Source organism: Bombina bombina, chromosome 3, assembly GCF_027579735.1.
Source record: "Bombina bombina isolate aBomBom1 chromosome 3, aBomBom1.pri, whole genome shotgun sequence".
NCBI lineage: Eukaryota > Metazoa > Chordata > Amphibia > Anura > Bombinatoridae > Bombina > Bombina bombina.
Window position 1 is genome coordinate 446,007,488 of NC_069501.1, and position 22,864 is coordinate 446,030,351.

Here is a 22,864-nt window from a genome sequence, read left to right on the forward strand (position 1 = left end):
GTTACCTAATTTACTTTGTTATCTTGGTATCCTTTGTTGAAAAGCATGCCTAGGTAGGCTCAGGAGCACCAATACACTGCTTGTAGCTAGCTGCTGATTGGTGGCTGCGCATATATGCCTGCTGTCACTGGTTCACCTGATGTGTAAAGCTAGCTCCCTGTAGTGCACTGCTGTTCCTTCAACAAAGGATACTAAGAAAATGAAGCAATTTAGATAAACACAGTGAATTGGAAAGTTGTTTAAAATTGTATGGTCTATCTGAATCACTAAATAAAAAAAATGGGTTTCATGTTCCTTTAAATGATGCAAAACCCACAAGATTTCAGGCCCTTAAAGTATTTTTCCCATGTCAGTTATCTCCAGCATACTTTTAGATAAAATATATAATTATATAAATGCTGCACACTTTGGAAGATAACATTTAGGGGTAAACTTGACACCTGAACACTGTATTCTGTAGACCTTTCATCGTCAACCTTTCTCTCTCCATAAACTAACTTTACCAGTTAGTCAGTAATGCCTTAAAGGGACATTAAACTGCTGGGTACAACTACAATAGCATAGTTTTTTACTCCCATGTTAATGTCTTTCCTTATTTTAACCTTCAAAGGGCTTGTTAGTGAAGATCTGCATCTTGACATTTGGGTGCAGCCATCTTGGAGTTTAACCCCTTAATGACCGGACCATTTTTCAGTTTTCTTACCCTTAATGACAATGGCTATTTTTACATTTCTGCAGTGTTTGTGTTTAGCTGTAATTTTCCTCTTACTCATTTACTGTACCCACACATATTATATACCGTTTTTCTCGCCATTAAATGGACTTTCTAAAGATACCATTTTTTTCATCACATCTTATAATTTAATATAAAAAATATATAAAATATGAGGAAAAAATGGAAAAAAACACACTTTTTCTAACTTTGACCTCCAAAATCTGTTACACATCTACAACCACCAAAAAACACCCATGCTAAATAGTTTCTAAATTTTGTCCTGAGTTTAGAAATACCCAATGGTTACATGTTGTTTGCTTTTTTTGCAAGTTATAGGGCAATAAGTACAAGTAGAACTTTGCTATTTCCAAACCACTTTTTTTCAAAATTAGCGCTAGTTACATTGGAACACTGATATCTGTCCGGAATCCCTGAATATCCCTTGACATGTATATATTTTTTTTTAGAAGACAACCCAAAGTATTGATTTATGCCCATTTTGGTATATTTCATGCCACCATTTCACTGCCAAATGCGAGCAAATAAAAAAAAAATATTCACTTTTTCACAAATGTTGTCACAAACTTTAGGTTTCTCACTGAAATTATTTACAAACAGTTTGTGCAATTATGGCACAAATGGTTGTAAATGCTTCTCTGGGATCCCCTTTGTTCAGAAATAGCAGACATATATGGCTTTGGCGTTGCTTTTTGGTAATTAGAAGGCCGCTAAATGCAGCTGCGCACCACACGTGTATTATGCCCAGCAGTGAAGGGGTTAATTAGGGAGCTTGTAGGGAGCTTGTAGTGTTAATTTTAGCTTTAGTGTAGTGTAGTAGACAACCCAAAGTATTGATCTAGGCCCATTTTGGTATATTTCATGCCACCATTTCACCGCCAAATGCGAGCAAATAAAAAAAAAAGTGACATTTTTCACAATTTTAGGTTTCTCACTTAAATTATTTACAAACAGCTTGTGCAATTATGGCACAAATGGTTGTAAATGCTTCTCTGGGATCTCCTTTGTTCATAAATAGCAGACATATATGGCTTTGGCGTTGCTTTTTGGCAATTAGGAGGCCGCTAAATGCTGCTGCGCACCACACTTGTATTAAGCCCAGCAGTGAAGGGGTTAATTAGGTAGCTTGTAGAGAGCTTGCAGGGTTAATTTTAGCTTTAGTGTAGAGATTAGCCTCCCACCTGACACATCCCACCCCCTGATCCCTCCCAGACAGCTCTCTTCCCTCCCCCCCCCCACCAATGTCCCCGCCATCGTAAGTACTGGCAGAAAGTCTGCCAGTACTAAAATAAAAGGTGTTTTTTTTTTTTTTTTTTTTTTTTTTTTTTTAATTATTCAGCTGTGATGGACCCCTGCCTTAACCCCCAACCTCCCTGATCCCCCCCAAACACCTCTCTAACCCTCCCCACCTACCTAATTGCCACCATCTTGGGTACTGGCAGCTGTCTGCCAGTACCCAGTTTTCCCCAAAAAGTAAAGTGTTTTTGCATGTTTTATTTTTATTTTTTCTGTAGTGTAGCTGCCCCAACACCCCCCCCCCCCCATCCCCCATCCCCCACCTCCCCCCCACCAGATCCAGATCCTGATCCTTTGATCCTTTATCTAAAAAATTCTGCCCCCCTCCCTCTTACCAAAATTCATTGGTGGCAGTACCAGTGATTGCTGCGCACGCGCGCGCACACACATGCACGCGCGTGCGTGCACGCAGCCCCCCCGCACGCTCCCGGCATCCGGCGTGCACAATGCACTTAAAGGAACCGGATGCCGGGTAGCGATGGGCCGCCCACCCTCCTCCCTGTAAGCTCCCACCCACCAACGAACGGCCGCATCGCTACCGGTGCAGAGAGGGCCACAGAGTGGCTCTCTCTGCATCGGATGCTTTCTAAAGGGTATTGCAGGATGCCTCAATATCGAGGCATCACTGCAATACCCTGAGAGCTGCTGGAAGCGATTGCGATCGCTTCCAGCACTCTCTAAGACAACTGACGTACCAGGTACGTCCATTGTCACTAACTGCAAGTTTTTGCAGGACGTACCTGGTACGTCAGTTGTCATTAAGGGGTTAAGTATTTTTGTACCATGTGACAGAAGTGGTGCACATTCACAGATCAGTGATATTGTTGTCTTCTTGCATGCACAGTACAGAGCAGGAGTTCTACATTTTAGCAGTGGATACATTTCTATATATTATTCCTTCTTTATTCTTTTTTTTATATTTGTCATTTAACTTTTAAACTGTGTAATAACTACAAAAATGCAAATCTCCTGCTTTTGATTCTGCAGTTAAATCAAAGTGTAAGGTACAGTTGCCAAAAATAGAGTATAGACGTAGAAAAAGTTGAAAAGGAGCACCGGATCTGTATAAAACCACCTTTATTAGAAATGTTTAAAACAAGTAATCTTCAGCATACATGTGGGGGGATATACTGTGCAGGGTTCCCCCAGCTAGAACGCTAAACAGGCTAACAGTTGCCAAAAAGCCAGCAATGTTACTGATCTATGAAAGTGCACTGCTTCTGTCACAGAATGCAACAATACGCATGTACCAAAATGGCCACGCCCAGTATAAAGCGGCAGAGCTTTATCAACTGGATTCTGTAATGGGTTAAAATAAGAGAACATTTTTAAAGAGATCTGCATGTACAGGAGGGAAACTATTAGCATGGTGAGTAGTAACCATGCTGCTGTAGTTGTACTCAGCAATTTAATATCGCTTAACCCCTTAAAGACCAGGCATTTCAGACAAAAAATTGCCAAAAAGACTAGAGAATTTTTAGTACTTTTGCCATCACTCATCATTTAAACAGAAATAGATCCCTGTTTTTTTTTTAATTTACCTATCAATACTGTGTATATATATATATATATATATATATATATATATATATATATATATATATATATATATATATATTTAAATATATATTTAATAGACAATTCAAGGTATTGATCTAAGCCCATTTTGGTATATTTCATGCCACCGTTCCACTGCAAAATGCGATCATATTTCTTTTTTTTTTTTTAACTTTCTCACAAACCTTGGGTTTCTCACTAAAATTATTTATATAATAATAACACAAATGGATGTAAAAGCTTATCTGGGATCCCCTTTGTTCAGAAATAGCAGATATACATGGCTTTGCCATTGCTTTTTGGTAATTAGAAGGTCCCTAATTGCAGCTGTGCACCTGACTTCTGAAATTCCCGGCAGTTAAGGGTTAATCAGGTAGCTTGTTAGGTTAAAGGGACACTAAACCCAAATGTTTTTATTCGTGATTCAGATAGAGCATGACATTTTAAGCAACTTTCTAATATACTCCTATTATCACATTTTCTTCATTCTCTTGGTATCTTTTTTTAAAAATTAAGAATGTAAGTTTAGATGCCGGCCCATTTTTGGTGAACAACCTGGGTTGTCCTTGCTGATTGGTGGATAAATTCATCCACCAATAAAAAACTGCTGTCCAGAGTTCTGAACCCAAAAAAAGATGCCTTCTTTCTCCTGTTAAGTGTAGTCAGTCCACGGGTCATCCATTACTTATGGGATATTAACTCCTCCCTAACAGGAAGTACAAGAGGATCACCCAAGCAGAGCTGCTATATAGCTCCTCCCCTCTACGTCATACCCAGTCATTCTCTTGCACCTAACTAATCGATAGGATGTGTGAGAGGACAGTGGTTATTAAAATTTATTTTTATTTCTTCAATCAAAAGTTTGTTATTTTAAGCAGCACCGGAGTGTGTTGCTTTTTCTCAGACAGCATTAGAAGAAGAATCTGCCTGAGTTTGTGTATGATCTTAGCGGACGTAACTAAGATCCATTTGCTGTTCTCGGCCTTCTGAGGAGCGGGGTAACTTCAGAACAGGGGACAGCGGGCAGGGTTCACCTGCAAAGAGGTATGTTGCAGTATATTATTTTCTAAGGAATGGAATTGACTGAGAAAATACTGCTAATACCGTTAAAATGTAAGTACAGCCTTAAATGCAGTAGTAGCAACTGGTATCAGGCTGTTATGTATGTATGTTGGCACTGAGGTATTTCTGGGGAATGGCACTTCACTAAGAAAATACTGTATACATATAACTTATAGCCTTCTGCAGTAAAAGCAACTAGCAACAGGCTTGTTTATAACTTCATGTATTTATATTTAAAACGTTTTTCTGGCATGTTAATCGTTTTTAGCTTTGAGGTACTTGGTGAAAAATGTTATGGGCATTAATTTCCACTTGGCTGTCGTTTGTTTTAAATAAAGTCAGTTTATTGAGCTTTCCCACTGTTGTATTATGTTTGGGAGGGGCCTATTTTGGCGCTTTTCTACGCAGTAGAAATTCAGTCACAAGTCTTCCTTATTCTCCCTGCATGATCCAGGACGTCTCTACAGAGCTCAGGGGTCTCCAAAACTAGTTTTGAGGGAGGTAATCACTCACAGCAGACCTGTGAGACTGTGCTTTGACTGTGATAAAAACGTTTATATTTTATTTGTTATCCGTTTTTTGGTATTAAAGGGTTAATCATCCATTTGCTAGTGGGTGCAATCCTTTGCTAAATTAATGCATTTACTGTAAAAAATTGGTTTCTATAACTAATCCGGTTCATTGTTATTTCACTGTGACAGTTTTTGTGTGCTTCTTAAAGGCACAGTAACGTTTTTTTATATTACTTGAAAATTGTTTGAAAAGTATTTTCCAAGCTTGCTAGTCTAATTGCTAGTTTGTTTAAACATGTCTGACACACAGGAATCCCTTTGTGCAATATGTTCTAAGACCAATGTGGAGCCCAATAGAAATTTGTGTACTAATTGCATTGATGCTACTTTAAATAAAAGCCAATCTGTACATGTTAAGAAAATTTCACCAGACATCGAGGGGAAAGTTATGCCGACTAACTCTCCTCACGTGTCAGTACCTGCATCTCCCGCTCGGGAGGTGCGTGATATTGTGGTGCCAAGTACATCAGGGCGGCCATTACAAATCACTTTACAAGACATGGCTAATGTTATGACTGAAGTTTTATCTAAATTGCCAGAACTTAGAGGTAAACGCGACCACTCTGGGGTGCGAACAGAGTACGCTGATAATGTTAGAGCCATGTCTGATACTGCGTCACAAGTGGCAGAGCATGAAGACGGAGAGCTTCATTCTGTAGGTGACGGATCTGATCCAAATAGACTGGATTCAGACATTTCAAATTTTAAATTTAAGCTTGAGAACCTCCGTGTACTATTAGGGGAGGTATTAGCGGCTCTGAATGATTGTAACACGGTTGCAATCCCAGAGAAATTATGTAGGCTGGATAGATACTATGCGGTACCGGCGTGTACTGACGTTTTCCCTATACCTAAGAGGCTTACAGAAATTATTACCAAGGAGTGGGATAGGCCCGGTGTACCCTTTTCCCCCCCTCCGATATTTAGAAAAATGTTTCCAATAGACGCCACCACACGGGACTTATGGCAGACGGTCCCTAAGGTGGAGGGAGCAGTTTCTACTCTGGCTAAGCATACCACTATCCCGGTAGAGGATAGCTGTGCCTTTTCAGATCCAATGGATAAAAAGTTAGAGGGTTACCTTAAGAAAATGTTTACTCAACAAGGTTTTATATTACAACCACTCGCATGCATTGCGCCTGTCACGGCTGTGGCGGCATTCTGGTTTGAGTCTCTGGAAGAGACCCTTGAATCAGCTCCATTGGATGAGATTACAAACAAGCTTAAAGCCCTTAAGCTAGCTAATTAATTTATTTCTGATGCCGTAGTACATCTAACTAAGCTTACGGCTAAGAATTCCGGATTCGCCATTCAGGCACGTAGAGCGCTGTGGCTAAAATCCTGGTCAGCCGATGTGACTTCTAAATCTAAATTGCTTAACATACCTTTCAAAGGGCAGACATTATTCGGGCCCGGTTTGAAAGAAATTATCGCTGACATTACTGGAGGTAAGGGCCATGCCCTGCCTCAGGACAGAGCCAAACCAAGGGCTAGACAGTCTAATTTTCGTGCCTTTCGTAACTTCAAGGCAGGAGCAGCATCAACTTCCTCCGCTCCAAAACAGGAAGGAACTGTTGCTCGCTTCAGACAGGGCTGGAAACCTAACCAGACCTGGAACAAGGGCAAGCAGGCCAGAAAACCTGCTGCTGCCCCTAAGACAGCATGAAGTGAGGGCCCCCAATCCGGAAACGGATCTAGTAGGGGGCAGACTTTCTCTCTTCGCCCAGGCTTGGGCAAGAGATGTCCAGGATCCCTGGGCGTTAGAAATCATATCTCAGGGATATCTTCTGGACTTCAAAGCTTTTCCTCCAAAAGGGAGATTTCATCTTTCAAGGTTGTCAACAAACCAGATAAAGAAAGAGGCGTTTTTACGCTGTGTACAAGATCTTTTACTAATGGGAGTGATCCTTCCGGTTCCGCGGTCGGAACACGGACAGGGGTTTTACTCAAATCTGTTTGTGGTTCCCAAGAAAGAAGGAACCTTCAGACCAATCTTGGATTTAAAGATCCTAAACAAATTCCTAAGAGTTCCATCGTTCAAAATGGAAACTATTCGGACAATCTTACCCATGATCCAAAAGGGTCAGTACATGACCACAGTGGATTTAAAGGATGCCTACCTTCACATACCGATTCACAAAGACCATTACCGGTACCTAAGGTTTGCCTTTCTAGACAGGCACTACCAGTTTGTAGCTCTTCCCTTCGGGTTAGCTACTGCTCCAAGAATCTTCACAAAGGTTCTGGGGTCCCTTCTGGCGGTGCTAAGACCGCGAGGAATATCGGTAGCTCCGTACCTAGACGACATTCTGATACAAGCGTTAAGTTTCCAAACTGCCAAGTCTCATACAGAGTTAGTACTGGCATTTCTAAGGTCACATGGGTGGAAAGTGAACGAGGAAAAGAGTTCTCTATTGCCACTCACAAGAGTTCCCTTCTTAGGGACTCTTATAGATTCTGTAGAAATGAAGATTTATCTGACAGAGGTCAGGTTAACAAAGCTTCTAAATGCTTGCCGGGGCCTTCATTCCATTCCACGCCCGTCAGTGGCTCAATGCATGGAGGTAATCGGCTTAATGGTAGCGGCAATGGACATAGTTCCCTTTGCACGCCTGCATCTCAGACCACTGCAATTGTGCATGCTAAGTCAGTGGAATGGGGACTACTCAGATTTGTCCCCTGTGCTGAATCTGGATCAAGAGACCAGAAACTCTCTTCTATGGTGGCTCTCTCGGCCACATCTTTCCAAGGGGATGCCTTTCAGCAGGCCAGATTGGACAATTGTAACAACAGACGCCAGCCTGATAGGTTGGGGCGCTGTCTGGAATTCCCTGAAGACTCAGGGATCTTGGACTCAGGAGGAGAGTCTCCTTCCCATAAATATTCTGGAATTAAGAGCAGTTTTCAATGCCCTTCTGGCTTGGCCTCAGTTAGCAACTCTGAGGTTCATCAGGTTTCAGTCGGACAACATCACGACTGTGGCTTACATCAACCATCAGGTAGGGACAAGGAGTTCCCTAGCAATGATGGAAGTATCAAAGATAATGCACTGGGCAGAGTCACACTCTTGCCACCTATCAGCGATCCACATCCCAGGCGTGGAGAACTGGGAAGCGGATTATCTAAGTCGCCAGACTTTTCATCCGGGGGAGTGGGAACTTCATCCGGAAGTCTTTGCCCAACTTCTTCGGCGTTGGGGCAGACCAGATCTCGATCTCATGGCGTCTCGCCAGAACGCCAAACTTCCTTATTACGGATCCAGGTCCAGAGACCCGGGAGCGATTCTGATAGATGCTCTGACAGCACCTTGGGCTTTCAACATGGCTTATGTGTTTCCACCCTTCCCGATGCTTCCTCGATTGATTGCCAGGATCAAACAGGAGAGAGCATCGGTGATTCTAATAGCGCCTGCGTGGCCACGCAGGACCTGGTATGCAGACCTAGTGGACATGTCGTCCTGTCCACCATGGTCTCTACCTCTGAGACAGGACCTTCTGGTACAGGGTCCATTCAAACATCCAAATCTAATTTCTCTGAGGCTGACTGCATGGAGATTGAACGCTTGATTCTAGCAAAGCGTGGATTTTCGGAGTCAGTGATTGACACCTTGATACAGGCTAGGAAGCCTGTTACAAGGAAAATTTACCATAAAATATGGCGCAAATACTTGCATTGGTGCGAATCCAAAAGTTACTCATGGAGTAAGGTTAGGATTCCTAGGATATTATCTTTTCTACAAGAAGGTTTAGAAAAGGGTTTATCCGCTAGTTCGTTAAAGGGACAAATCTCAGCCTTGTCCATCCTTCTACACAGACGTCTGTCAGAAGTTCCAGACATCCAGGCTTTTTGTCAGGCTTTGGCCAGGATTAAGCCTGTGTTTAAAACGGTTGCTCCGCCATGGAGTTTAAACTTAGTTCTTAACGTTTTACAGGGTGTTCCGTTTGAACCCCTTCATTCCATTGATATCAAACTGCTATCTTGGAAAGTTCTGTTTTTAATGGCTATTTCCTCGGCTCGAAGAGTCTCTGAGTTATCTGCCTTACATTGTGATTTTCCTTATCTGATTTTCCATTCAGACAAGGTAGTCCTGCGTACTAAACCTGGGTTTTTACCTAAGGTAGTTACCAACAGGAATATCAATCAAGAGATTGTTGTTCCATCATTGTGCCCCAACCCTTCTTCAAAGAAGGAACGTCTTCTGCACAATCTGGACGTTGTCCGTGCCCTGAAATTTTATTTACAGGCAACTAAAGATTTTCGACAAACTTCTTCCCTGTTTGTCGTGTATTCTGGACAGAGGAGAGGTCAAAAGGCTTCGGCCACCTCTCTCTCTTTTTGGCTTCGTAGCATAATACGTTTAGCCTATGAGACTGCTGGACAGCAGCCTCCTGAAAGAATTACAGCTCATTCCACCAGAGCTGTGGCTTCCACTTGGGCCTTTAAGAATGATGCCTCTGTTGAACAGATTTGCAAGGCTGCGACTTGGTCTTCACTTCACACTTTTTCTAAATTTTACAAATTTGACACTTTTGCTTCTTCGGAGGCTATTTTTGGGAGAAAGGTTCTTCAGGCAGTGGTTCCTTCCGTGTAAAGAGCCTGCCTGTCCCTCCCATCATCCGTGTACTTTTAGCTTTGGTATTGGTATCCCATAAGTAATGGATGACCCGTGGACTGACTACACTTAACAGGAGAAAACATAATTTATGCTTACCTGATAAATTCCTTTCTCCTGTAGTGTAGTCAGTCCACGGCCCGCCCTGTTTTTTTATGGCAGGTCTAAATTTTAAATTATACTCCAGTCACCACTGCACCCTATAGTTTCTCCTTTCTCGTTTGGTTTTCGGTCGAATGACTGGGTATGACGTAGAGGGGAGGAGCTATATAGCAGCTCTGCTTGGGTGATCCTCTTGCACTTCCTGTTAGGGAGGAGTTAATATCCCATAAGTAATGGATGACCCGTGGACTGACTACACTACAGGAGAAAGGAATTTATCAGGTAAGCATAAATTATGTTTTTTCAAATAAAGATAGCAAGAGAACGAATACAAATTGATAATAGGAGTAAATTAGAAAGTTGCTTAAAATTGCATGCTTTATCTGAATCACGAAAGAAAAAATTTAGGTTTAGTGTCCCATTAAGTTTACCTTTAGTGTAGAATTTACCCTCCCATCCTCAGAACCCTACCTGATCTCTCCTAAACAGCTCTCTCTCTCTCTATATACATATTAGTTTACTTCTAAGTGGAGAACAAAGGTATTTGAAGTATTTCTTCTTTGGCTGTCCTAGTGCACCTTTCAATAAGAGCGTGAGTGAAAACCAGAAGAGGCGCAATTAGTGCTCTACTACACTAATATTTGTGTGCTCCACTTGTAATCTAGCCAATAGCGTGTGTGGTGCCTCTTTTATTGACTTTACCACATGCCTATCAAAGTATAGAAAATATTGACCTCCTGGGAAATTAGAAAGCTAGATAAAAAGTTTTTAATGATTACAATTATTTTTTTAAATATGCCATTATTCTATATATAGTTATTCTTCTATCCACTATTATATTCCATAAATTGTGGTTGTGAATTTACAATCAGTTTGATTTTTAATAAATAAATTTGATGTTAGTGAGTGGCCAAATGTAAACTTTGTGTAGAGGTCCATATAATATTTTGACACTTGAATACTACATGTTTTTTAGATCTCCCAAATATTTTATTCTATGAGGCCCATTTATCAAGCTCTGTATGGAGCTTGAGGGCCCGTGTTTCTGGCGAGCCTTCAGACTCGCCAGAAACACCAGTTATGAAGCAGCGGTCTAAAGACCGCTGTTCCATAACCCTGTCCGCCTGCTCTGATCGGGTTGATTTACACCCTCCTGCTGGCGGCTGATTGGCTGCGAATCTGCAGGGGGCGGCGTTGCACCAGCAGCTCAAAAGAGCTGCTGGTGCAATGCTGAATGTGGAGAGCGTATTTCTCTCCGCATTCAGCGAGGTCTGTCGGACCTGATCCGCACTGTCGGATCAGGTCCGACAAACCATTGAGAAATAGGTCTCTATATATAAACTGCACAAGTGAGCAAGTGCCTCAATTCCCCATAGAGTTTGTGAAATATAACTGGATTTTACACTTACTGGTCCATTCCTCGGCAATGATAAAAGAATCCTCTGTTCTTTCAGGTAAAGGTGGGGGAGAAGGGGACCTATTCCGAGATTTTTCTAGATTATAGAAAACAAGAGAACAATATTAGACCAACTATTTTTATGTTTTTTAAAATCTTAATAGGTTCTAGATTTGTATTATTTGTGGAATAATTTAGCAATGACCACTCCAACTATTTTCAAAAAATAGCAAATATAGTTTGGAGATATATTAACTCATGTTGTAAAGTAAACATTGCTATTGGTATCTAGATTCTACAACTATATTATTATATAACAATTTATTGACTTGTTAAAGGGACATTCAATTCTAAATGTAACTTTATTGTTCAGATAGAGGATGCTATTTTAAGATACATTCATTTACTTTTATTATCAAATTTACTTTGATATTTTTGTATCCTTTGTTGAAAAGCATACATGTGAGACTAATAAGCAACACTGCATTGCTGGGAGCTACAAACCAGTAGCACATTGCTGCATTCTGGAACTGATTTTTAACTATATGCTTAACAACTTTGCAGTGCAACAGTGAAATAATAATTTATTACAGCATTTTCTTTTTTGTATTTTTATGTCCTTTTAATTCTGTTATATTGGGTGGCCATATTGGTTTTCATTCTGCTATCAACAACCCCTTGATATTTTGCCATTCAATAGTATCCTCATATATTTAGCAAATACAAATGTCAAAGTTAAAAAAATACATTTGTTTAGTGTCAATCTTAGTTATATGAATTACTTTAAAATGTTATTGAAAGCTTTTTATAAAAACATTGTATATAACTTACCCAGCCTGGAGCTTCTTACTTTAACACTCTGTTTAAAAAGCAAAGTCATAAAAAAAATTAGAAACTGAAATAACATAGCTAATAGCAATATTTATACTAAGAAAAACATATTATTTGGATATCCAGTGCATATATATATAATTATTTTATTAAATACTGAACCTTGGAAGAAGTGATATATGGTCATATGTGGCTATTAAAGGAAAAGTCTGCTCCAGTTTTTTTATTGTTTAAAAAGATTGACAATCCCTTTATTAACCATTCCCTAGTTTTGCATAACCACACTGTTATATTAAAGGGACACTGAACCCAATTTTTTTCTTTTGTGATTCAGATAGAGCATGACATTTTAAGCATCTTTCTAATTTACTCCTATTATCAAATTTTCTTCATTCTCTTGGTATCTTTATTTGAAATGCAAGAATGTAAGTTTAGATGCCGGCCCATTTTTGGTGAACAACCTGGGTTGTCGTTGCTGATTGGTGGATAAATTCATCCACCAATAAAAAAGTGCTGTGCAGAGTTCTGAACCTAAAAAAAAAGCTTAGATGCCTTCTTTTTCAAATAAAGATAGCACGAGAATGAAGAAAAATTGATATTAGGAGTAAATTAGAAAGTTGCTTAAAATTGCATGTTCTATCTGAATCACGAAAGAAAAAAATTTGGGTTCAGTGTCACTTTAATATACTGTTTACCTCTGTGATTACCTTGTATCTAAGCCTCTGCAGACTGCCCCCTATTTCAGTTTTTTTTACAGACTTGCATTTCAGCCAGTCAGTGCTGGCTCATAAGTAACTCCAAGGGAGTGAGCACAATGTTATTTGTATGACACACATGAACTAGCACTATCTATCTGTGAAAAACTGTCAAAATGCAGTGAGATAAGAGGCGACCTTATAGGGCTTAGAAATTAGCATATGAGCCTACCAAGGTTTACCCTTAAACAAAGAATACCAAGAGAACAAAGCAGATTTGATGATAAAAAGAAAATTGGAAAGTTGTTTAAAATGGCATGCCCTATCTGAATCATGAAAGTTTAATTTTGACTAAAAATACATTGGGCCAGATTACAAGTTGAACGTTATTTAACGCGCATGCTCGAAGTAAGCTTTTTGCTCGTGTCGGGTTGAGCTCGTATTATTGAAAGTAAACTGATTTTGATTGCACGCTAACCCGATATGTGTAAAAAACCTAACTTGGAATATCTCGCGCACGATAACATATTCACCCAAAGAAGTCAATGGAGCAAAAAAAAGTGGGGAAAAACCCTAACACCCCGCTTGCTAAACTTAACCAACTGGTGTCTTCAGTGCCCAAGCACTTAATAAGTGTTATTAAAAGAAAAGGTGATGTTACACAGTGGTAAACAGTCGACTGTCCCAACTTTTTTGGAGTGTGTTTCAGTCATCAGATTTGAAACAAATGTATATATTAAAAAATCCAATACATCAAATAATGTGTTAATAATGTGTTTTCAATATACTACAGGGTGAATTTAATTTCCAAATGATTCTTTTTTTTTTAATTTTCCATACTGTCCCTACTTTTTTGGAATTGGGGTTGTATGAGTATGTGTATGTATGAGTGTGTTTTTATGTACGAGTGTGTGTATGTATGAGTGTGTTTTTATGTATGAGTGTGTGTATTTATGAGTGTGTTTTTATGCATGAGTGTGTGTATTTATTTGTGTGTGTGCATTTGTGTATGGGTGAGTCATTTTTTTCTGAGGCACATGGCTAATTTTGTACATCTTTAAATATGTGGGTGGTGCTCATTTCACACGTGGGGGAGAAGCCTACATGGAAGAGAAAAGGGGCCCAAGGTGAAAAAAGTTTAATAAGCTCTGACCTAGAGTAGTATGTGTAATGAGTCTTGAGCAAGCAAAACATGTTCATTAAAGAGATCACTGATATCTTTTAAAATACAGTATGTTCTAATTGTATTGGAAATATTGTACTGTGTGTGCAAATGTAGGTTTTATGTGTATTTCAATTCCGATAGGTAATAAGAACTGAATAGCAGCATCATCTAAAAATTTGGAACATTACAATATTCCAAACGAAAGCACAGAAAAAAATATCTCTAAACAGATGAAATACTTACTTGATCCTTAAACTTTTCACATATATGCAAATCCTCATTACATATAAAACTTTAAAAAGCTCTTATAGAGGAAGGCCACTTTTAGAGACATTGATACATTAGGATTATCAACAAATTAAGGGCTAGATTATGAGTGTGGCGCTGTTACACACAAACAAAAAGGGGTTTGTCGCGGTTGCTTGCATCGGTTGCAGTAGCTTGCATCGAGCTCACAGTAGCAATTAGCACTTTTAAAATTATCCAGAGATCCAATTTCTGGGAAATTTTATCAATCTGTCCCAAATGCCCCCAAAATACTGTCTAGTATATTTTATTATAAAATAAATATAGCAGCATCTTTATTTATTTTTTTTTATAAAATAACTGCACTAAGTAGTATTTTGGGGTTAAAGTTGGTGGGATTTGGGTGTAAGAAAAAAAAACGGCACTGAAAAGTGCCTTTACATTGCGGTCTATGGGAACTGTGTGTTCCCAGTAAATATATATGTATATGCTGATATACACATATATTTATGTATTAATATGAGTATATACACATATTAACACATAAATATAGACGTATATCAGCATATACATATATATATATATTCACTAACTGCTGCACTACTTACCCCCTTAGCTATGTGAGGTTCTGATGTCGTCTCTGACAGCATCAGAACAAGGATCCCATAGGAGCCTATGGAAGCACGCTTTCCTGAGTGCAATGCTTCCCAGCAATGCGAACGCGAGGTCGCGTTTGCATTGCTGTTAACTTGTAATACCAGTGCACATTAGCGTGTGCTGGTATTACATTACACAGTGGAGCACAAATATCACTTTCCTGAAAGCAATATTTAGCACTCTACTTGAAATCTGGCCCTAAATTTATGCTGCTAGATAGAAAGAATGATACATTTAAAGAAAAGATTCATCTGAGAATAACATGTAGTTTTTAAAATGTCATTAGTTGTTTAAAGGACCAGTAAAAACAATAGATTTGCATAATCAACAAATGCATGATAAAAATACAATGCAATAGAACTTAGGGGCCGATTTCTCATCGGTCTGTCCGACATGATCTGCTCAGCGGATCATGTCCAACAGACATCGTTGAATGCTCTGTCGGCATTTATCATTGCACACGCAGTTCTTATGAACTGTTTGTGCAATGCCGCCCCCTGCAGATTCGCGCTAGCAGGGGGTGTCAATCAGCCCGATCGTATAGAATCGGGCGGATTGATGTCCGCAGCCTCAGAGCAGGCAGACCAGTTATGGAGCAGCGGTATTAAGACCGCTGCTTCATTATTGCTGTTTACGGCTAGCCTGAAGGCTCGCGCGGAAACAGGGGCATCAAGATCCATTCGGAGCTTGATAATTCAACCCCATTGTCTGAACTTCAAATGAGTAGTAGATTTTTTTCTGGCAATTTTCAAAGTTATGTCTATTTCCACTCCTTCTGTATCATGAGACAGCCATCAGCCAATCACAAATGCATATACGTATATTCTGTGAATTCTTGCACATGCTCAGTAGGAGCTGGCGACTAAAAAAGTGTAAATATAAAAAGAATGTGCACATTTTGTTAATAGAAGTAAATTTAAAAGTTGTTTAACATTGCATAATCCATCTGCATCATGACAGTTTAAATTTAACTTGAGTGTCCCTTTAAATATTGACAAAATAAGTGTAAAGTTTTAGTGTCTATAAAACAATGGGAGCTGCCATGTTATAATAACTTAGATTACCTTATCTGCTGTGGCCAATTAGGGACAGTTATAAATAGGTCACTAGAGTGTGCAGCCAATGAAATGTGTGGAAAATAACAGCATTCTGCATTTCTAACAGGAACTGAAAAGCTCACAATTTCGGAATGGAATTTCAGGAAAAGGGGACAAAATAAATAATTAATGTATATTGCAGACTTTATATCTATCTATCTTATCATTTTATATTACAATCTCAAAGTGTTTCATGTTCCTTTAAACAATATTCACATTTTAAAAGTGTTTAACTATATATTTGCTGTAAATATTTCATATTCCAATGTTCTTCACATAGGGGAATATGTTCTAAGTATTTTTAAATAGATATTTATATATATATATATATATATATATATATATATATATATATATATATATATATATATAAATTTATTAAGTATAGAAGAGGCACTCACAGGTCTTAGTAGGTATAAAGACTTTTATTAGTTCATAGGTTTAAGTCAACGTTTCAGTCCTCGCAGGGACCTTTCTCAAGACCGTTCTCGGCTAACTTCAATAATAGGCGTTCAGCGGTGAGTATATATATTTATGTGTGTGTGTGTGTGTGTATGTGTGTGTATAGGTATAGATATATATATTTTACCACAAAAAATTTGTATATATAAATAGAAATATCTGTTCATGAATAAATAGAACATATTATGCTATGTGAAGAACATTAGAATGTGAAATATTATTATTTCATGTCGGGTTAGTGCCTTGGTTAAACATGATCAAGTTTACGCGGGAGTAGGGTGTTAAAGTTTTTTTCCACTTTTCACATTACATTGAAGCCTATGGGGGAAAATGTAAATGTGATTGGGAAATTGTAAGTTCGGCTTTTTGCACGAGTTGGGTTAGTGTGCGAGTGAAAACTTTTTACTTTCAACTTGTAGTACGCGAGATATCCAACGCACGCAAAAAACATACTTGTAGCTGAGTTAGTGTGCGAGCGTGAGCATTAATTACCACTCTACTCATAATCTGGCATTCTGTCTTTAACACACATTACAAGCATAATTTAGAATTGTAGTAGATGACTGAAATTCTATATAAAAATATAATTGACCCAAATTTGTGAAAGAAAAATATGTCAGTTTGGGTGTGATTATGTTATCTAATACAGATAAATTCAGTTGTGGGGGCCGATTTAACATGTTTCGAATGCAGTAGTTTCCGCCGAAAACATAAGTCTTAAGACCGCTGCTCCTTAATTTATCCACCACCTCTGATCAGATACGATCGGGATGATTGACACCCCCTGCTAGCGGGTGATTGGCCGCAAATCTGCAGGGTCCGGCATTGCACAAGCATTTCACTAGATGTCAGGCGGACATGATACGCTACAGCGGATTATGTCCGCCAGCATCTTAATAAATCGGCCCCATGGTCCCTACATACATAATTAGAAAGCAACATTTACCTAGACATATATTTGTTGTGCAGCATTGCGACAGTTATGGAAATTGCAACAGTTTTAGGGAAAATAATTGTGACCAGGTAGTCAATCAGTAGGACAAAAGGTTGCTTTGGACTCATTGCAGTGCAGAATTGCCCATGTTACTCTGCTTGCAGCAAGTTGAGAAGCATTAGTACTATGAACACTGTTTCTGGTGGAGCTCTGAGGTGGCGCAGATAAATTATCCTGAACCTATACATTCAGGGTGATTTACAGGCCATGCTCTCACCCAATTGATTGCCAGAGAGTAGGGGACTGTGCTTCTCAAGGAAATTAAAGGAAGCTTTAAAATTTGTCAGAATAAAATGACTGCTCATTTGAAATTCAAAGAAAGTGTAATTGCATTGTCTTTTTGTTATACATTTGTTGATTATTAAATTCTGCTGTATTAAAGGGACAGTCTACTCCAGAATTTGTATTGTTTAAAAAGATATTTATTACCCATTCTCCAGTTTTGCATAACCAAATTTGTTATATCAATACACTTTTTACCTCTGTGATTACCTTGTTTCTAAGCCTTTGCAGACTGCTCCCTTATCTCTGTGCTTGTGACAGACTTTCATTTTAGCTAATCAGTGCTGACTCTTAAATAACTCAATGGGAGTGAGCACAATGTTAGCTATATGACACACATGAACTAACAGTCTAACTGTGAAAAACTGTCAAAATGCACTGAGATAAGAGGCTGTTCAATGGCTTAGAAATTAGCATATAAGCCTACCTAGGTTTAGCTTCCACACAGAATACCAAGAGAACAAAGCAAATTTGATGATAAAAGTAAATATGAAAGTTGTTTAAAATTGCATGCCCTATCTGATTCATGAACGTTTCATTTTGACTTAGACTGTCCCTTTGAATGAACACCTTGCAATAGTAATATAAAAGGATAAATCATATATGTATAAAAAATACTCTACAATATAGTTTTATTATGTATTTTGTCCTCTTTTTCCTGTATTTCCTTTCTTAAATTGTGAGCTGTTAGACATGGAAGTGCAGAACATGGTTTGATTCCACACAGCCATTGGCCGCACACTCTATCAACCTATTTATAACTGCCTCTAATTGGCCACAGCAAAGAAGGTAACCTAAGTTACAACATGGCAGCTCCCATTGTTTTATAAACACTAAAATTTTACAGTTATTTTGTCAATATTTAAACAGCTAATGCAACTTTAAAAAATAAATCTACATGTTACTCTCAGACTTATCTTTTCTTTGAATGCATCATTCTATCTAGCATTTATTTAGTGTTTAATGTCCATTTAAAGGGACAGCAATGAAGTCAAATTTAAACGTTCATGACATAGATTGAGTCAATGGGGCATATTTATCAAGCTCCGTATGGAGCTTGATGCCCCGTGTTTGGCTTACTGGAAACAGAAGTTATGAAGCAGCGGTCTAAAGACCGCTGCTCCATAACCTGTCCGCCTGCTCTGGAGCTTGATGCCCCGTGTTTGGCTTACTGGAAACAGAAGTTATGACCGCTGCTCCATAACCTGTCCGCCTGCTCTGGAGCTTGATGCCCCGTGTTTGGCTTACTGGAAACAGAAGTTATGACCGCTGCTCCATAACCTGTCCGCCTGCTCTGGAGCTTGATACCCCATGTTTGGCTTACTGGAAACAGAAGTTATGAAGCAGCGGTCTGAGAAGTGGATCTGTTCATCCACCAGCCTGTATGCATCATTAAACACTCAGATGAGTGTGTAATGCCCTCCCCTTCACTCACGTGAGAGAAGGGACTGTCAATCACCCAGAGCGAGCAAGCGGGAATCAGACTCCCATGTGCGAACCTACCCCGCAAGGGCTCCGGAGCAGCTTATGCTACTTCGTACCTTGGTCTAGAGTTGTCAAAAATAGGGAAGGAATCAAAATGTCAAATGGGATGAATATGTGGAGCTTATCCCCAGTGGAAGTCACTAACATATCTACTGTAATTAAAATACAGTCTAATGGGCAAATTGGATATTTATGAGATGTTGCTTGAATTGTGGACTTAAAACTCACTAGATTATGTATACAATGCTTGCCCTAATATATAAAGAAGAAATAGATGACAATGTTAATTGAATTATATATATATCTCATGCCATTTTATGGTAATGTGGACATAAGTGATTTTTATAATTATGCCCTGGACTTGGTTATGATTTCAAACTAAATAGTAACTATTTAACTTAAGTGTTCAACATTGTTTAGTTAATATATATATATATATACACAATATACAGTTTATATATATATATATATATATATATATATATATATATATATATATATATATGGCTTTAGCCACAGCCACTTGAGTAATCCTAGCATTACCCTAATTTATCACTTTACCCATAACATATATATCTGATGTTTGTTTAGTAAAATATATATCTATAGCTACATATATATTTCTCAAGGAACTGCACTCTCACTTTAAAGGTTTCAGCTAACAGGTTGCTAGCAGGTACAATACAAACAAACAAAGTGCAGGTATTTTCTGGATTCTTCAATATTTCACACTTTTATTGTGCAAACATGTGACGTTTTTGTCTTAAGAAGGGGAGCACTATTCCTTGAAAACGTTACGTTTGCACAATAAAAGTGTGAAATATTGAAGAATCCAGAGAGTGTCTGCACTTCAGTTTATATATATATATATATATATATATATATATATATATACATACACTCACCGGCCACTTTATTAGGTACACCTGTTTAATTGCTAGGCAAAACAAATTGCTAATCAGCCAATCACATGGCAGCAACTCAATGCATTTAGGCATCTAGACGTGGTGAAGACGACTTGCTGAAATTCAAACCGAACATCAAAATGGGGAAGAAAGGGGATTTAAGTGACCTTGAAAATGGCATAGTTGTTAGTGCCAGATGGGCTGGTCTGAGTATTTAAAAAACTGCTGATCTACTGAGATTTTCACACACAACCATCTCTAGGGTTTACAGAGAATAATCAGAAAAAAGAGAAAATATCCAATGATATATTTTTATTAAAAAGTGTATATATGTGTGTAATGCATTTTAATGTGTTTTGCATTTGTTTTGTACAACTTTTTTTTTAACTATTACAGTTTACTTCAGGTCTCAAGGTGCGCTAAATATTCTAGAGCAGTTTTGGCTTTCACTCGAGCGCGACCTCTAAATTTCAACTTGTAATACCAGCAAATTAGCGCAGTTGGGGTATCCATTGAAAGTAATGGTTGTGCTTGTGTGAAATTGGCCGCGCTAACCCTTCTCTGCTTAGCGTACTTTACCATAGACTTGAAATAGCAAAGTGGCACACTAATGGTAGCACAGTCGAGCAAAGCTAGTTATTGCACGAGTGCTATCATTAGCACGCCAGTTGTAATCTAGCCCTATATTGTTGTTGATTGTTTATTTAAGATAAGAGAGTCCTTTAAAATCTATAGAATTTGCAAGTTTTTAATTAATAAAGTCATGCTGATATTATTTGTAATGCCTAGGTACAAATATGTTGCTAATGCTTACCTTACTGCGCATCATGTGTTTAAAATCATCATTCGCACATTGGGGCACACCACTCCATTCCAATGAAGTCCCAATTCTTAAATTCATAGAAGGTGGCTGCAGTTTTACTGAATCCTGTGGTGATTCTGCTGAATACAAAGACAGACAAAGATAAAGGCAAGATCTGCTTAAACTGCACAATGAAATATAAAAGCCAACATACAAGGACTAGATACAATACAGATGATTTGTCCAGCAAGCTATTGTAATCTACTTTGAATTTTGAAATCTGATGGGATTCTGTTGTGGAATGCAAAAAAAGGGAGATTTTACATTAAAAGTGATGTAATTCCAAAAGGATCATTTCCCATAAATAAATGCAGTGCAATGTAATATGCAATAAAGCTGTTTTATTCACTTTAGACTGCATGCTTTTTATTTCATATATAGAAGTGCATTTAGGAATCAGATTTTGAAAACTAAATTATGATGTAATATACATTACATAAAATGTGTCTTTCAATATTGGGGAATAGGCTGAACAAGGTGATAGGGGCAAGTTTGACATAAGAAGAATATGATATTAAAAAGTATAAGAATGCATATTTCATATTTCATTTAGTTATGATACATTGCACAGAGAGTATTCATTTGGCAGGGCTAGATTTAGCATTAAAGGGACACTGAACCCAAATGTTTTCTTTCATGATTCAGATAGAGCATAACATTTTAAGAAACTTTCTAATTTACTCCTATTATCAATTTTTATTCGTTCTCTTGCTATCTTTATTTGAAAAAGAAAGCATCTTTTTTTTGGGTTCAGAACTCTGGACAGCAGTTTTTTTATTGGTGGTTAATTTATCCACCAATCAGCAAGGACAACCCACGTTGTTCACCAAAAAAGGGCCGGCATCTAAACTTACATTCTTGCATTTCAAATAAAGAATAATAGGATAATAGGAGTAAATTAGAAAGTTGCTTAAAATTGCATGCTCTATCTGAATCACAAAAGAAAAAAATTGGGTTCAGTGTCCCTTTAAGGGCCTGATTCGACTGCAGGCTCTCACAAGAGAACCTGCAGTCAGTATTTATCAAGCAGCATTCATCAGACCGCTGCTTCCTACCTTCTTCTTTGATTTCAAATAGAACAAATACAAAGTGCAATGTAATTTGTAAAAGATAGACATATAACAAGTATAAGTCTAATTTGTTAAAGTTACACAAAACTGTCAAATTATAATAAGAATTTGCAAAATATTTGTAAAATCACAATCTTAAATACACTGATGTATACAGAATTTATTTGCATTGAAATACAAACTAGAATGTGTAAAGTTAAATGTAATAAAACTTAAAAATGCAGCAGAAGGGGCGGAGTTTGCCACGCTACTGAGTGGTCACGACTTGAGAGAGCTCTGCAGACCTATCTTTGTTATTTTGATTTAAACCCAATCTACTCATCTTATTTTTGATTCTTTATCTCCCTAACCCTTCTGGGATCGTCTTTTTCTTTTTATTAGGAGTGATTACCGCATTTAAAGAACTACTTTTCCTAATTATTGATAGGATTCTCTGCTGCGCCACAACCCGTAACTACACTGATGTGAACTTCCGGTTCAGCGCTACCAGCCAGACACCGCGAGCTGAACTTCTCAGCGCTTAGACTGCAAACCCCTTAAGCTGTCTCCTTTATTGCCGCACAACAACCCGACCACAGCTGCACTCACAGCCTACCTCTATTACCCGGTAGGTAACACTGGGGGACAACACAGCTTCCTGGCCCTACCGGAGAGTGCTCTACTCCATACTGCACATGTGACAACTCTGACTCACCCACCGGTAGTCGGCATAGCCACGGCCTGCACCTCTTAACCGGACTTCACCTCAGAGCTCCTTCACAGAGGCAGATTTTCAACTGTCTG

General features: G+C 38.5%; 1 protein-coding gene across 1 annotated transcript in view; it reads right to left on the bottom strand.

The window, feature by feature from the left end:
- LOC128652383 (tyrosine-protein phosphatase non-receptor type 22-like) overlaps window positions 1–22,864 on the bottom strand; it is a 180,430-nt gene that overhangs the window by 36,936 nt on the left and 120,630 nt on the right. The window contains exons 17-19 of the mRNA XM_053705321.1: window positions 20,964–21,091; window positions 12,162–12,189; window positions 11,344–11,427 (exon numbers count right to left, since the gene is read on the bottom strand). Of these exons, the coding sequence (XP_053561296.1) occupies window positions 11,344–11,427; window positions 12,162–12,189; window positions 20,964–21,091 (240 nt within the window). The remainder of the gene's footprint in view (window positions 1–11,343; window positions 11,428–12,161; window positions 12,190–20,963; window positions 21,092–22,864) is intronic.